The following is a 16767-nucleotide window of genomic DNA, read 5'->3' on the forward strand; positions in this document are numbered from 1 at the left end:
ACGTGTGGATGTGAACTAATTCCGCTTTATTGTGCTTATATGAACACACAGACAGACAGTATATTCACTTTAAGGCCACACTTTATCAATGTTAGAAGAGCTAAATCGATTACTTTTCGGATCAGTTGTCATTTTATCTACAATAACACAACTAATTGAGATGATACATTTATCCTACAAGAAGATGCTGGGTAAAATTAATAATTCACTAGCCCTGAAAGTCTCTGTAAAGATTTACAGAAAGTTACTAAATGTAGGGCTTTTGGCGGTTTATTTACAAAATCGCGCGCTCCCTGAAGTTGGCGCTAAATCTGAGGTACATTCAGCACGAGTCAAGCACACCTGCATTCGCGCGTCAGGCGCGCGCGCTGTAAAGCTTGAAAGAGGACGTGCTGAGGCGACAGAGTCCGTCATTTAACCTTAAATCAAATGAGAAAGCGAATGACCTCATCCACCCGCAACTAACGCTGACTGGCGGTTTTCTGCGCCGCAGCCCACAGAGTCATCTCTGTAGAACATTACTACAACGCAAAGACGAACAGCGCTCTTATTCTGCCCTTCCCAGGCTTCCGTAGACATTTCCCTCATTCTCCAGTAGTCTGCGGCTCTGCCATCTGTGGTGAGAAGTACCCGTGGGCAGCTTTGTCAAAGCCATGGAGCAGATCAATAACATTCAGGTGGTTCCGTGCACCAGCTCGAACTATCTGAGACCGTTTAGGGTGCATTATAACCAGGTGAGTCGCTATAGTTTCATCGCACGTTATCATCTGTCAGTGATGCGGTCACACCTCATCATTTTGCTGTCAGCAGCCCAACCCCCATTCATTCTGTCATTGCTTTTATCGACCAACATTGCGTCTGATGTTTCACCATGACTATAACATCAGGATGACAAACGATGTATTGAAAAGAATATGTTGCTGATATCGTTTTTTGTGATCTTAGCTTAACTAGCAAGATGCTATTTAGCTATAGACAGGAAGGCAGTCACTTTCCCTCGAGCACATGCTTTACATTAAAACCAGCACAGCTGCCATACAAAGGCTTTATTAAAAGCCTGATGCACACAATATTGCACAACTGCTGCTGCAAAGTATTGATATACTATCCTGATATATACATGCTAGTGGACAAGCTAAGTTATCTATCTATCTATCTATCTATCTATCTATCTATCTATCTATCTATCTATCTATCTATCTAATAACCAAAAATAGTAATTCTATATGTGATTTTAGTACTTCATCCGCTTAACCCTTTATATGGCTCTTATTGAAATATTGAAAAAACACAAGCATTATTGGGGGTTATTACAAGGCTTTTTAACTTTTATATGTATAATTATTATCATGATAATTTTAAGTTCACTTCAATTTTGTTTATTTTCTATTAAATATTAGCTAAAAGTTTTGGCTTGTGGGACAGTGACAGTCAAATATAGTATTTAGCTGTATTTATGACAGTTCATTTACAAAATATGCTCATGGAACATGATCTCTACATAATCTAATGACGTCTGGCTTAAAAAAAGTCTGAAATTTTTACCCATACAGTGTATTTTTGGCCATACAGTATATGCTGTCTCTTTATTTCATAGTCTTGTTCAAATTGTTTAATGCACAGGTAGGTCCAGTGAGTCATTTTTGATCAGTGTTTAAAATTCATGCACTAGCCTCCAACATATTTTAGGAACCATAGTAAATTGGTTACAATGACAGTTGCTATGCTGCTTGTTGCTTATACATGGACACTGGAATGCTCAAAAGCCATGTCTATCATTAAACAAGCTGAATGTAAGTTTTTGACTCCTCTTAAGCATAAGTTGGCCGATATTTTAGAAACATGCTGAGGTAACACACTTGTTTATATGAAAAACAATACTAAATGTCATTTATTCTGCATTGTAAAATTGCAGAATGTGCTTTTGGCCTCTATAACTTGCCCTCTGCCAGTTTAACTTTAGCACCGATATTTGACTCATATTTGTTGATTTTCACTGAGATGCAGTTCTAACATTTATTTTAAAGCTATTTTAAAGTGATATGTTTATTTTTAATTTTAAAATTTAAGGTAAACTATATGGCTTTTTCATTATGGATATACATGTCATATAAAATGGCATTCAAACTCACACTGGTAGCATTAACATTAAATAAAGCAAATTATCAGTACCAGAGGTGATCATTGTCATGGTAGTTTTATGGTGTTTATTTTGGCTACGAAGAATAGACCCAGAAACCCTTTGTAGAATAAAAATATCAGGTCATGGGTATTATGAAAACTCCTTTTAACATTGAAAAAGATTCCTTTTATCGCATGACGTCGTGTGTAGTTACATTGTAGGCCCAATAGTCAGGCACAGTCACTCCTGACTTCAATCTGGTATCCTGCGTCTGGAGGTGGGACAGGGTAAAAAAGTGTTTTGATTTTGGACTACAATACTTGGTTTAACCATTTGGATCCATTTTACATGCTGCACGTTTAATGACATCCTAATCTTAATCTGTAGTGTTTAATATGGAGGTGGACAACCCTGCCCAGCTATAACATCTTCAATTCTTTTTGCAAGATGCTTCACATCTTTATTATACAGTATTTGTGTAAAATATTCGACTAAGGTGAATTGCTCTGGTTTGCGGCACATGCGTGACACTGATGTAATGATCACTACATGCCCTGGCAGTGACACAGCTTTGGTTTTATATTTAATTTGATTAAATTACTTATTAAATCGATAAGGTTAGATTAATAAAGTTAGTTAATGCATTATTTAATAATACCATGAACAAAAATTTACTTTATTACAGTATTTATTGATATTTGTTTTCCCAGTAATGGGTTGCAGCTGGAAGCGCATCCGCTGCATAAAACAAATGCTGAATAAGTTGACGGTTCATTCCGCTGTGGAAAGATAAAAAAAGGTGCTGAAAAGATAATGAATGAATGAATGATTAATATTTTTTAAAGTTTGGTAACTCACAGAGCACTAACAAAACTATTTTAATAATGCGTTAACAAACCTTGCAATTCATTGGTGTATTTTCTTAAAAATGATGTAATTAATTGTGAGTATATAAATTTGCGAGACATATTTCAGCTCTTGTAGTATTTAATATAGCAGAATGTTGCTAAACATTGAACATTTACCATTTCTCAAGGTTTAGTTCAGCATTGTTTGGAGTGCAGCAGCACTGACCAATCAGATGTTTGCAATCATCCCCAAACTAATTTATGTTTTTTTGAGTCATTTGGTAGACCTTAGAATTGCACATTACGTTTTAAAAGTGTTCTTAGTTTATGTCACAGGAGGTTTTGGTGTTGTTTTTGACTCCCACACTTTTTATAAGGTCTTTGCAAGTTGTAAACTGATAAAAAAAAATTACCATCACTTGTATACAAACGCAGTAAACGCATCAGCCCACACAAAAAAAAAATTATTCAAAGATGATTCCTTGGGTTTACTAAATTTTATTAGTTAAGTAATTGTAAACAATTTGTTTGGGCTGAATTTAAACAAACAAATTAAGTTGAACATTACTAAATTAAATTTATTTGTTTTAATTCATTCATTCATTCATTCATTCATTCATTCATTCATTCATTCATTCATTCATTTTCTTTTCAGCTTAATCACTTTATTAATTCGGGGTCGCCACAGCATAATGAACCACCATCTTGGTGGTTCATTATGCTGCAAATGTGGGGAGAACATGCAAACTCCATACAGAAACGCTAACTGACCCAGCCAAGGCTCGAACCAGTGACCTTCTTGTTCAACACATATAAATTGTTTGCAACAATTTTGCAGACATCGTTTTTTTTCAATGCAGCACACAATGGCATTTTGGATGTTAAAGTTTCTTTGCGTGCGAGGCAGTGGCGCAGTAGGTAGTGCTGTTGCCTCACAGCAGGAAGGTCGCTGGTTCGATCCTTGGCTCAGTTGGCGTTTCTGTGTGGAGTTTGCATGTTCTCCCTGCCTTCGCGTGGGTATACTACTGGTGCTCCGGTTTCCCTCACAGTTCAGAGACATGCGGTACAGGTGAATTGGGTAGGCTAAATTGTCCGTAGTGTATGAGTGTGGGTGTGAATGTGTGTGTGGATGTTTCCCAGAGATGGGTTGCGGCTGGAAGGGCATCCGCTGCATAAAAACTTGCTGGATAAGATTAATAAAGGGACTAAGCCGACAAGAAAATGAATGAATGAAAGTTCCTTTGCACATTAAACAACACCCAGCATGGAAACAGCAAATTAAATATGCATCATAACCTCTTGGTGTTAACTCATAGGGTTTCACTATAAGGTTGTTTTGTGCGCACAATAAATAAAAATAAATAATGTTTTAGGTACTTTGAGTGGCTTATTTTGGCCAATATAATTTGCTGCCTTGATATTTATCTTTTGTTTTGGCATTGCATACCTTTTCTTACCTCTTTACAGCTACAGAGTGGTAGCAAAAGGCCCATGCCAACATATCTTTAGACCTTCTATTCAAATAGCCTTGGGGTATGGCTTAATCTTTTAACGTGTAGGTACTGACTGATTTTTGGCATTCATTCCCATCCTTTTCTGTGGAACAGTGGTGGCAAATACGTCAACACATCCATAGTGTTTTTTTAAGTTGACGTCATTTTTCCTTCTGTTGTACAGGCATGCCTTAATTCCTTTGTTTTGTGTATTTTTTTATTTTTTTTTGCGGGCACCTGTAGGTGTTTCCTCTTTGATTGTTCTTCTCAAGCTGTGTGTTGCATTTTTTGTAGTGTAGTAATACTTCCTTCTGCTGTAGTTTGACTAGAAGACCCTCAGTCCACCTCACTTTGTTGCAAGAGGCGTCTTAGTCATCCACATCCTCTGCTCTGTGCGGGCATGGATGGAATGCATGGTGCTTTCTGGCCAGATTCTCATGCGTTTGTCACTAAGTCCCTTAATGCGAGGACAGGGGTTTTCAAGGTCTTTCATGTTTCTTTTTGGGTAGCACACCACTTAAATCTTGTAGCTTAGATTTAAAACGCAACAACTTGTTGGCCAGGCCTGCTCAGAGGCTCACTTGACTTAAAAAAAAAAAAAAAAAAGCAAAGGGTGTTTAGATCGGTTAAATCACGCTAGAGTTCGTTTTCCCTTTTGGTGCGGTTCGTTTGGGCAAGTGTGACTGCAGCAATCCCACCAAAACCTTGAAGAGGTGGTCTCGGTATGCTTTCAAACGAACCCTGGAGTGGTTTGTTTGTGGTGATAACATGAACTGAACTAAAACAGACCCAACCGCAAAAAGTACTGTGCCTTTTTGGACTAATCCAGCTGCTGTAGTCCGATGCGCTGTCCCGTCTTATGGGTTGTGGAGGAAAATATTTGTTGGTAGTGCTTTACCATTGTTTTTAAACAGAGAGCGAGAGGGAAATATATTACCTGATGGATCGTTGGTAATAATTCCGAAATATGATCATGTCGCAGAAATTAATTCACGCCTCCTAAAGTGACATGCGATGTGCCTTTGCTTTTTGCGAATTAATACATTGTTTTCCAGCTGCAGCGTGCTTCATTCTCTAAATGTAGTGTTTGTCTAAAGTGACCTATAAAAACTATATAGTATACTTTGACTAGGGATACAATCAGCCAGCACAGTCATCCCTCCATAGTAAAAAGCGACTTTTTGTGTCTACCGGTTTGTTTACTTTTGACAGTTCCATTGGCACTTTCTCGCATATTAATTCTGACCAATCGAAAGCAGTTTAGGAAATACGTTCAATAACATCCAATGAGTGATGTGGATTTTGTCACATGACTGCATTTTTATCTTTTTAACTAGTTCCAACTTAAACAATCAGTTTGTTGTGAAAAATAATACATTGTATCCAGGCCCGGATTGGCTAATCGGGAGGACCAGGAGAATTCCCGGTGGGTAGGTGCGTTTTTTGGTCGCGAGGGCCGTTGTCCCTAGCTCCAGAATCTGTTGCTCTCAGCAGTCACACTTTTTACATTAATTATTTTTTTTACTTGACCACAGTCTTCTTATTACAGGGCTCGAAATTGCGACCATTTTGGTCGCATATGCGCCCGAAAATTTATCTATGCGACCTCATAATATATTTTGGCGCATTAGTGCGACTGCAGATAATGGTTGTAGTGCGACCTGTTTTGATTTTTTGTAAAAACGTGCTGAATTGGTCTTCCCTGCCGCTATATTGGTTCATATTAGCTGTCAATCATTCAAGACTTTCCGCTGTCAGATGACAGGGAAGGAGCTTTTATGACCACGGGAAATACAAACGGCTGAAGAGTGAAAACTTAAAGCACACAGGTTTGCAAACCCCACCTAAAGTTGAGGCGCAGATGAAAGCCATCATGACACGTCACGTGGTGAATAATGATCCGCCAGCTGAGATCAATCGAGTACGCGCTTCTTGGAGAAGGTGGCAGAATCTCGATGCGTTGCATTCACTGCGTGTTCAGCGCAAATGTCCGCTAAAAGTCTAATCTAATACTGTACATTTCATCGCCAAAGAAGCTCGCCTTTACTAAGTTTACACTGAAACTGCAGCTCATAACAAAGACCGGTATTGCGCCGATCGTTAGCGCAAGAGTCCTGCTCTGCCTGCTCATAAATTGGGTCGGCTGACTCGCCAGCTTTCCACTAACTCAGAAAAATGAAAATCAGCTCAGACTGAACCTTTAAATTGACAAACTGAAACCAAAACTTTTAAAGAGTGATAGAAGTGAGACTTTACTTACTATCTTTTGTCTATTCTTTTTTTGAGTTGTATATTATTATTTTTTTTATTTACTGATGACTGCTTTGCAGCTTTCATCATTGAATTGAATTATTTATTATAATCTTTTGTTTGTTTTGTAGCAGAAATAATATTTACATGCATATTAATTGACATGCTTATAAAACAGCTGTACAAAAAAAAAACATTTCTTAATGCAATGCTTCATTTTTGTTTGATGCAAACTATACTATACAATTATTTTATATAAAGTAACAGACTTTTTACAGCAGATAACCTACATTCATGCACATTCAAGGCAGTATCATAATGAGAAATGGAAATCATTACTATTATTGTCATTTTTTATCATCATTAATATTCTATGGCCTAATTATTAGACATTCATTTTGGAATTATTGCACACAAATATCAATGTCTTCGCAGCATTAGTTAGATAGTTGTTTCTGGTTTTTGTCAGTCTTCTTAATGTTGTTTTAAAATACAATAAATCCCTTTAAAAACTATTTGCAGAGGTGCTCATTCATTTTTGGTGGGTGCTCCTAAATTTTTTCTGGTGCTCCTAAAATTTTTTTGGTGCTCCTAAATATTTGAAGTTGGGAGCACCGGTGCTACCAAGTAAAAAAGTTAATTTCGAGCCCTGTTATTAATTATTTTACCAAAGCTCTGCTCTTTTTATCTATTTTCTCGCAGCCTGGTTAATGATGATATAATTAAGACGAGCCACTTTTAACGCACAGTTTTTGTGGTCCAGTGGTTAGCGCGTTAGGCTATGACACTGCAGACCCGGGTTTGATCCTCGTCTGAGTAGGTTTTTTTTTTTTTTTTTTTCATTTTTATTGTTAAGACATATAATACTGTTAGGGTTGTTGAACATTTGAAGTTCTAAAGCAGCTGTTTTCTCAAAAAAATACGTGATAGTGTCATTAGAAACTGATTTGGAAATTACCTTATTTTAATATAGTCAGTCGTGAACTGAGGTGGGCCGGTCTGAGGCTTGAAACTCCAGGGCTGAAAAGGAGTCCCACTCCGGCCCTGATTGTATCATTTGTTGCCTTTGGTCTGGACCAAATGAACCGAACCACAGATGTGAAAGCACCCTTAAATAATTTTTGTGTGATTTCTATAATGGTTTTACCAAGGAGTACCCTGTATACTGTAAAAATATTAGTTAGATACATAATGTAATAATTGTAATTATGGTGATTAAAGACTTTAGGTTAGGGTTGCACTATTTTTGTAAATTACACAGCATTTAACTGTAATATAAAGTGTATTTTACTGTAGTACAGTTATGCAGTGTGGTGCTGTAAATGTAAATACAGTATGATTGCTGTAATTGATTTACAGTAAGTTACTTGTGAACTGCTGCCAGTAAGATACTATAGATTTAACAGGAAATTATTAACAGTGTGAGTGACCCAAAAGATTCAAATTAGTCAGTTTACTCATCCTAAGTCTCATACTGGAAGACCCGAGTTTGTTTTTCAGTCTATTTGTTATAAAATGCAACAATTCTGCTTTGAAACTGATGCTGTGGTGGGTCATAATAATGCAAGAGATTTGAATAAATTTGCCTTATGTTAGAAATACTGTGTCCATTAGAGAGAATAAAAGAGTTTAGGTGAGTCAGTTCATTGATGTAATTCACGCTAATAATTGCAAAGTGTTGTCAGGACTGCAAGCATATGAAGTCTTGTTCAGGCTAGTATAAAAGAATAATTAGGCCTTAATTGTCCAGCTTTTCCATTATGAACTGATCATAGGAGGTCTTAAATGCATTAAAAGTAAGTGCTTTAAAGTGCAGGTCAGAAAACAACAGACACTTTTTCAGGTACAACTAAAGATAAGTGCAATCCATGCACCCACACCTCCAACCTTTGCCTCTCTGAAGGAAGTTGAATTTTCAGCACCAGCCGCATCACTGAGTCACAGCGCTTTGCCACCCACACAGCCCTGCTGCCATGTAGCAAGAGACAGTTGCTGCCAATCTATTTTACCACCTATACTTTTAAATATTGCCACCACCTTGCTCACATCTCACCTTGGCACCACCCCTTTTGAAGATTCTCCAATCGAGCTTTGTATTATTCAATCTGTCAATGTGTTTTGTGGTAGGATTGGGTAAAAATAATCCTGTGGGGGATAAGCTTACAGTCTTTACAGTGTCAGACACTAAAATAAATGTTTCAACTGTACATCACATCTGCTAATGGGATTTTGGCGTACTGAAAATCTTCTGGAAAGATGTAATTGTCAGAATGTTGTTAAACATGAAAATAGGGTTGGACGATGTTGACCAATTTGGTGTTGTACGTTGTCTAATGTTGTCGCAATGGACGATGGCATCGTCGTTGTAGGAGGTGGTGAATTAATTCTTTATGAATAATTCATTAATTTATTATAGATTAATTATTTGTAGCCTACCTTTTCAACTACCTCACCCACATGTTTTTTTGTTTTACCCATAATAACCAAATATTAAATAAATAAAAATAAGTTACACACAAATTACCACCTGTCAATCACTTTTTCCGCGGGACACTGGCATGAATGGGAGAGTGGTCCGTGTCGTTATAATGGTGTCGACAAACTTGTTTGGTAAAAAAGGTGCACAACCAACAGGAACCAACCAACAGTATCTGAGTTTTTCGCTAAAGTACAAGTGTGAAAGCGAAAGATTTAAGCAGTGTACTGACGCTCTGAAATGTTACCTGATAGATTCAAAAGACTGAAGAGGTGATAGAGACAAGATTAATTAAATATCACGTTTAACAACTATAGTGAGACGCGATACAGCTGTACATCCTTGATAAACTGTCCGACGTGCACTGCTCTCTGAGGTCATTTACCGGCATATGCTGCAGCGCATGCCTATGTGTGTGCGTGGTCATGTAGTGCGTTTTGAGCATATAGAGAGAGATCTTTTCAGTAATGCTAGATGAAATGCCAGTGTGGACGTGGATCATTTTTGTTCTAGAATGCCATTTAAAACTAAGCTGTATTAGTGTAAACAGGCTCCGAGTGTGTATTTTTTGCGAGCGGGTTGCTTCTGCGAAGGGGGCGGGGTGAAGCATCGCGATGCCGGCTTAGCATCGATATGTCTATTAGGGGTGTCAAAATTAATTGTTTCTTCGGTGCACTGCGATGCAGACACAGACAGTTCATTATCAGTTCAGTAATAATCATAACCGGTTATCATGTGCTGACTTCATTTATCTCATATGCGCGAGGCGAGCACGAGTATGTACAACGATCCAACTACTTAAAAACTCAGAAACTGTGCACAGTTTTCACTGTGTGTGTGTGTGTGTTTGCTGGATAGTCTTTCACTGACACTTACAGCAGAAGCCCTCATTTCACTGCGATTGAGAGAATGAAAATAAACTCCATTTTTCTCTCTCTTTCTCTCTCGCTGTCGCCCATTTGATGTGTTGCCATGATTTTTCCTCTCCTCTCGGCTGTTACAGCGATTCTTCTGGATAGAGGTCTGCATTCTCGCGGCTGTACCACAGGAGCTGCGGGACCCAACCAGATTTCTTGCGGCGCAGGATTAAATTTCCAAATAAAGCACGGTAGCGGTCGGTAACTAGTGCAGTTTGAAAGGGGAGCTTGTTTGGCACTGTCTATGTTTGTGTGTATGTGTGTGAATGAAAGAGAACGTAATGCGGTGTGTTTATACAGACAGCTTGTTAAAGCCCCCAATTATAAAGCTATGTATGAAAAGCATCGTCAATGCACCGGGATGCATCGAGATATCGAATTGAACTAAATCGATGGCATGATAATCGTAACCGAACCGAACTGTGAAACCTGTGTAGGTTCACAACGCCAATGTCTATGTTGGCATCGTCTATCGACCCAACCCAACATGGAAATCACTGTACTGTTATTAGGGATGCAGACGTTTAATCAATTAATTGTTGATTACACTTTTACTTGAAAACAACTTGTTCAGGGGCAACACGGTGGCTTAGTGGTTAGCACTGTCGCCTCACAGCAAGAAGGTTGCTGGTTCAAGTCCCTGCTGGGTCAGGTGGGGTTTCTATGTGGAGTTTGCATGTTCTCCCGGTGTTGGTGTAGGTTTCTTCCGGGTACTTCTTTTTCCCCACTGTGCAAAGACATACATACATAGACACTCTATTTTGTAAAAAAAAAAAATCAAGGGTTAAAGAGCCGAGTCAGTAGCAAGTGAAAGTATATTGTCCCACTTGTCTTCCCTGTTTTAAGCCAGGTAATGGGCCTAGTAGAGGTTGACATAGGGGTTAATATTCAAATCTCTTCCATACCACTCCCTCATAAAATAACTCATCCTATTATAATCTCACAAATTTTTGGGTGGGAAATCCTGCCCCGTCCAGAACAATTACTCCCCATCCCAGCAATTTATTTTTTTAAATTTGATTTTTAAAACTTTGCTCTGAATCTGTAAGTTATAATAGGAAATACAGTATAGATCTCAGCATGCCCATGTCCAACCTTTGTTGCATAAATAAAATTTTTTTTATTGAACTTAAACAATGAACAGTTTGTAATGTTTTTGTCTGTGTAATGCATCAACTCAAGGACATGCCTCACAGAGCTAGTGCAACACAGAACGTCATCCTGCTGAACAGTATTGCAATGAAGACTCATTCAAGTAGTAATTAGTAGTAGTAGTTGTTGTTGTAGTAGTAGTAGTAGTAATAATAATACTAAAACTACTACAACTGGTGTCATGGTGGTGCAGTGGGTGGCATGATCACCTGACAGCAAAAAGGTCGCTGGTTCGAGCCTCAGCTTGGTCAGTTGGCATTTCAATGTGTAGTTTGCATGTTTTCATCGTGTTTGTGTGGGTTTCCTCCGGGTGCTCCGGTTTCCCCCACGGCCCAAAGACATGTGATATAGGTGAATTGGGTCTGTACTCCATAGTATATGTGTGTGAATAAGTGTGTATGTGTGTTTTCCAGTAATGGGTTGCAGCTGGAAGAGCATCTGCTGCGTAAAACATATGCTGGATATGTTGGAGGTTCATTCCATTGTGGTGACCCCAGATTAAAAAAGGGACTAAGCCAAAAAGAAAATTAATAAATGAATGAATGAATGAATGAATGAATGAATGAATGAATGACTACTACTACTGTAACTACTACTAGTAATACTACTTCTACTACGACTACCACTAATAATAATAATAATATTAAGTAGTAGTAGTCATTTTAGCATGCTCTGTTTCCTGTGTCATATACTTTAAGAGGTGATAAACCAACATGATTTTCCAATGGCGATACTGATTTTTTTAAAATAGCTAATTGGCCAATTCTGATGCTATTTTCATTTCATTTTATTTTTTACTAGGAAAACAAAAACTAAAAAGAGCATGTGGATAAAATGTTTATTTCTTGGTCACAGACTCATCTAATGACTCAGAGTCATTTTATTTTAAAGGCAAAAACGACATTTTATTCATACATCACACAAAGGAGCAACATACATTATCTTGGTTGTTGGTGATTTAAAGTAGATTGTAGTGTAATTTTAGATTAAGAAGATAAAAAAACATCTTCAGACTTCAGACAAACAGGCACTAAAAAAAAAAAAAAAAAAAAAAAAAAAGGTAGACATGAGAGTTAAAAATGCTAATTAATTCTGTTCCGGCATGTTGGTGTGCACAGTATAGGACTGCTGGAGTAAAACTGTTTCCTTGGTTATTTATTGCTTTAAGCAAAGCAGCTGCTGTAGTTGTATTTAATATGCATACAGAGCTTATTGTATTTAACATACAAAGATAATCTAAGATGACAATGCTGTCTAAGCATTTATCATGACTGTTTCACACATAAACTAAAGTATTTAACCTGTATACCTGCGAGGTTTTCAAAACAGCCTATCAATTTACTATAATCCACTATGTTTGATTACAAAAAGAGGATGAGATGTAACATTTGTGTGAAATCTTAACCATTGATGGGGGAAAAAGAGGAAAAACAAAAGAAGTTGAAGGAAAAAAATGACTATTTAACAGTTAGTAGAAAATTATGGAAATATGAAAAATAGAATTATTCGCTAATAAAAATAAAGGACAAGAGGGTTATTAAAACAAAGAAATAAATAACGCAAAACTAACTAAACACTCTAAACTATCTAACCAAAGAATAATGTAGAAATCAAACCAAAAGCATAAGCATGGCCAGTATAATCAAAGCAAAACTACAAAAGTGGCAACCACTCATTAACTATCTAACATAGCAGGCTAACTCTAATAAGAGCTATTCAGGTTCTAGTTAATAGATACATTACACAAAACTGACAAATAGCAGATGAGGACATACAAAAGCAAAAACTCTAGACTTACACTACCTGTCAATAGTTTGGTGTCAGTAGGATTTTTAAACATTTTAAAATAAGCATCTCCTGCTCACCAAGACTGCATTTATTTAATCAAAAATAGAGTAAAAATTGTACAATTGTGAAATGTTATGGCACTATAAAATAACTGTTCAAAATATTATAATTTAATTTAACCATTTATTCCAGTGATTTTTGAGTCACATAATTCTTCAGAAATAACTCTGATATTTATTATTATTATTATTATTATTATTATTATTATTATTATTATTATTATTATTATTATTATTATTATTATTATTATTATAGTAGTAGTAGTAGTAGTAGTAGTAGCAGTAGTATTAATGGTATTAGTTATAACAGCAATAATGACTGGAATAATCATTTCAATTGAAACTACATATCACGACATAACATACACATCATGAAGTGCTTTAAGCGGTTGGTCCTGGCACATCTGAGAGACTCACTGCCATCCACACAGATTGCCTACCGTGGCAACAGGAGCTCAGATGCAGTCTCCATAGCACTGCACTCTGTACTCACACACCTGGACAATAAAAACACTAATGCACGAATGCTGTTTGTTGACTTCAGCTCAGCATTCAACACTGTCACCCTCCAAGTTAATGATCACACTTAGAGACCTGGATATCGACACGTCTCTCTGACACACTTACTGTTTGTATATACACATTTGTAATTATGTTTGTCTATCTGCACAATTCTGATTATTAATAGCAACCTGTACATATATTCATTTATTGTAAATCTCTGTTCATAGCTAATACAACCTGTATGTAATGTTCATAGTACATCCATCTGTAAATATCACCATAGTTTTTCTATAAGTTCACTTTATAACTTATACCTGTATCCCGCACTTGCTGCTATTGCACTGCTGGTTAGATCTAAACTGCATTTCGTTGCATTGTACTTGTACATGTGTAAAGACAATAAAGTTGAATCTAATCTAATCTTATATAATAAGTAAGCAGTTATTTCAATTTCTAAAAATATTCAACAATGTAACAATTTGTTTTTATATTTAATAAATGTGCCTTGATAAACAGAATAATTTTTTGAATGAAAACTGACCTCAAACTTTTGACCGGTAGTGTAGGTCAGTGAACAGAGACAGGAAAAAAATACAGGAGAATGGTGTTGATTCTGGCTGTCCTCTTGAGTGACATACAGTATATCCAGGTGTCATAAAGGAGAATGGAGAATGACAGCCTCCTTAGCCAACCTCAGGGCAGGGCAGAGCACTTAACAGAGAGAGCGCGAAAGACAAGAAAAAACAAAATGTATATGGAATTAAGCATTTACACATTAAATGAAATTATATTGCATGAAGCACATGTACAGTACATTGCATGTTTACTCAAACTTTAGACTTTAACATATAAACCCAACTGTAAAAAATGGCCGTGATTTCAAGGGTAAAAAACTGTAAAAATGCTACAGTACAAATCGGTAACCTGGTTAACGGTATGTTTCCTTAATATATATGGCGAATAACCGTAAATTGACTTTCCCAGAATTCCCTGCATGGGATACTCGTGTTTAGTAGCTGTGTGAATGACACTGAGCACCTTCTATATGCTGATACTCTTTTCTGCTTGTGGGAAAAGTTTATTGTGATGACCATTGGCTCATTATGTAACTTCCTCATCACCTGCATGTGGGTGGTGTCTAACTGTGTAACAAAAGATATGTAGATGATGATCATTCAAAATACAGACATAGTACCTCGATAAATTATTAAAATAAGGTAAGTTACTGTGAAAATGAAAAATGACTTTTACGGTTTGTACCGTGTTTTTAACGGTAAAGTACTGGCAACCACAGCTGCCGTTTTTTTACCGTAAATTTTATGGATTTATTTATTATCGCCTAAATATGAGCTATAAAGAAACATATTAATATAACATAGAGCATTTAATGTTGCAAATACTAGAAAATCATGTTTGAGGCACAGGTTAACAAGTTAAAGTTTGTTCAAACTTCTGCAGAATATTTTGTTTTCCTGTGAGTGTTTGGCAATTCCTTTGGAAGTGCTGCTGTTACCTGTATGCCTGTCAGGATCAGGATGTCTCTCTTTCCGGATGCATTTGTTTTCCTCCTTTAGCTTCTCTGACCTCTGTTATCATTTCCTTTTATAGACTTTGTAGTATTAAGTTGTTGCTGTGCAATTTGTATGCAAATCCAGACATAGATCAGTCAAAATGAAAAAAAAAAAAATGTGGACACAAAAATTGTCCAGTTTCATGGATGTTAAACATTATTATTATCAAAAGGCTTTATGCACAGTTAGTGGTTTTCAGCCTAGAATAAACTTCAGGTGAAAGCTTAATGTGAGTATTTTCAATCTCACAAGGTTATTTTTACAGCATTAATGTTGTAATGTTATTAAAATACATTCAGTTACATGGATTTAAGCATTCGTTTATTGGTTCAAGTGTAAAACCAGATGAAAGACCCTTGTAATCACTAGCACTGATAGTAGCAACAGGCTAGAGCAGAAATTCCATTGAAAATACTGGGGTAAAATAAACTTTTACTAGTTTAATAGTCATATTTTAAAGACATGGTGGGGGAAATGGATATCAATGCAGTGCTTGTCTGAGCTGAGACCCATTTCATATCGTATATCTAACAGGAAGTGAAGATCGCTGATTTTTAAAGAAATTGGATCTTAAACGTGAACATTTTGTAATTATTTATCATTATTATTTTCCTTTATTTAGCCAGGAGATCATTGAGACAGTACTATCTCTTCCTCCAGTGAGACCTGGTCAAGATGGCAGGCAGCACATAAAGTTTCAAAAAAAAACAACAGTACCACACAATTACAAAATCACCATTCATGAAAAGGTCAGATCATAAAAAACATTTACTAGTATCCTTTAAGACTTTGTACAGAAGATGTTTAAAAGTACTCAGAGTCGGAAGTGTGTCAAGATTGAGCTGTTTTTGCAGGTCATTCCAAGGCCTAGGAGCATAAAAGGAAAAAGCACATTTGCCAGGTTCTGACAATACTCTTGGGACTGTTAAACGAATACAGGAGCCAGATCTAGTGTGTTGGTTGTTTATGTGAAATGTTAACAAATTAGAAAGATAGGATGGTAGTTTACCCAAGAGCCCTTAAAGTACAAATGTAACTTTCTGCTTTAATATAAGGATAGCCAGTGATAAAGCGTATTGCTGCATGATAAACAGAATCCAGTTTTCTGAGTATAGCGGCTGCATGCATATATAGATGATCACCACAATCAATTATAGACAAAAAAATTTACTCTTTACTAATTTCTTACGGGCCTTATAAGGAAATTTTTTTTGAATAGTATAAGAAACCTAATTTTGGCCTAAGTTTTTCAATAACTTGTCAATGTGTATATCAAAGGCTAATTATCAATACCTTGATATTTGTAGGAGCTAACTCTTTCTATTTGTACACCATTCAATTATGTGATTGTCTGGTCTGTTACCTTGGTGCGGCCATGGCTAAAATATATATTTAGTCTTTTTTTTTAATTTAAAACCAAATTTAAATCCTGCAACGTACACTGTAATACTTGAAAAGCGTTCTGTAAATACTGCACTGCTTGGTTTAAGGAATGTGCCGTTGTAAATATTATTGTATCATCTGCATACAGGTGTGTTTTAGCCTTTTTTTGTTCCATGATCTAAATCGTTAATAGATCGGCCATTC

General features: G+C 36.5%; 1 protein-coding gene across 1 annotated transcript in view; it reads left to right on the plus strand.

Moving 5' to 3' along the window:
- The first annotated feature begins 653 nt into the window (after nucleotides 1-653).
- The window catches only part of nudt14 (nudix (nucleoside diphosphate linked moiety X)-type motif 14), a 73692-nt gene continuing 57578 nt past the window's right edge, over nucleotides 654-16767 (plus strand). Inside the window, 1 exon segment of the mRNA NM_001044888.1 lies at nucleotides 654-734. Within this exon segment, the coding sequence (NP_001038353.1) occupies nucleotides 654-734 (81 nt within the window).

Source organism: Danio rerio, chromosome 20 (genome assembly GCF_052040795.2).
Source record: "Danio rerio strain M-AB ecotype USA chromosome 20, GRCz13ab, whole genome shotgun sequence".
NCBI lineage: Eukaryota > Metazoa > Chordata > Actinopteri > Cypriniformes > Danionidae > Danio > Danio rerio.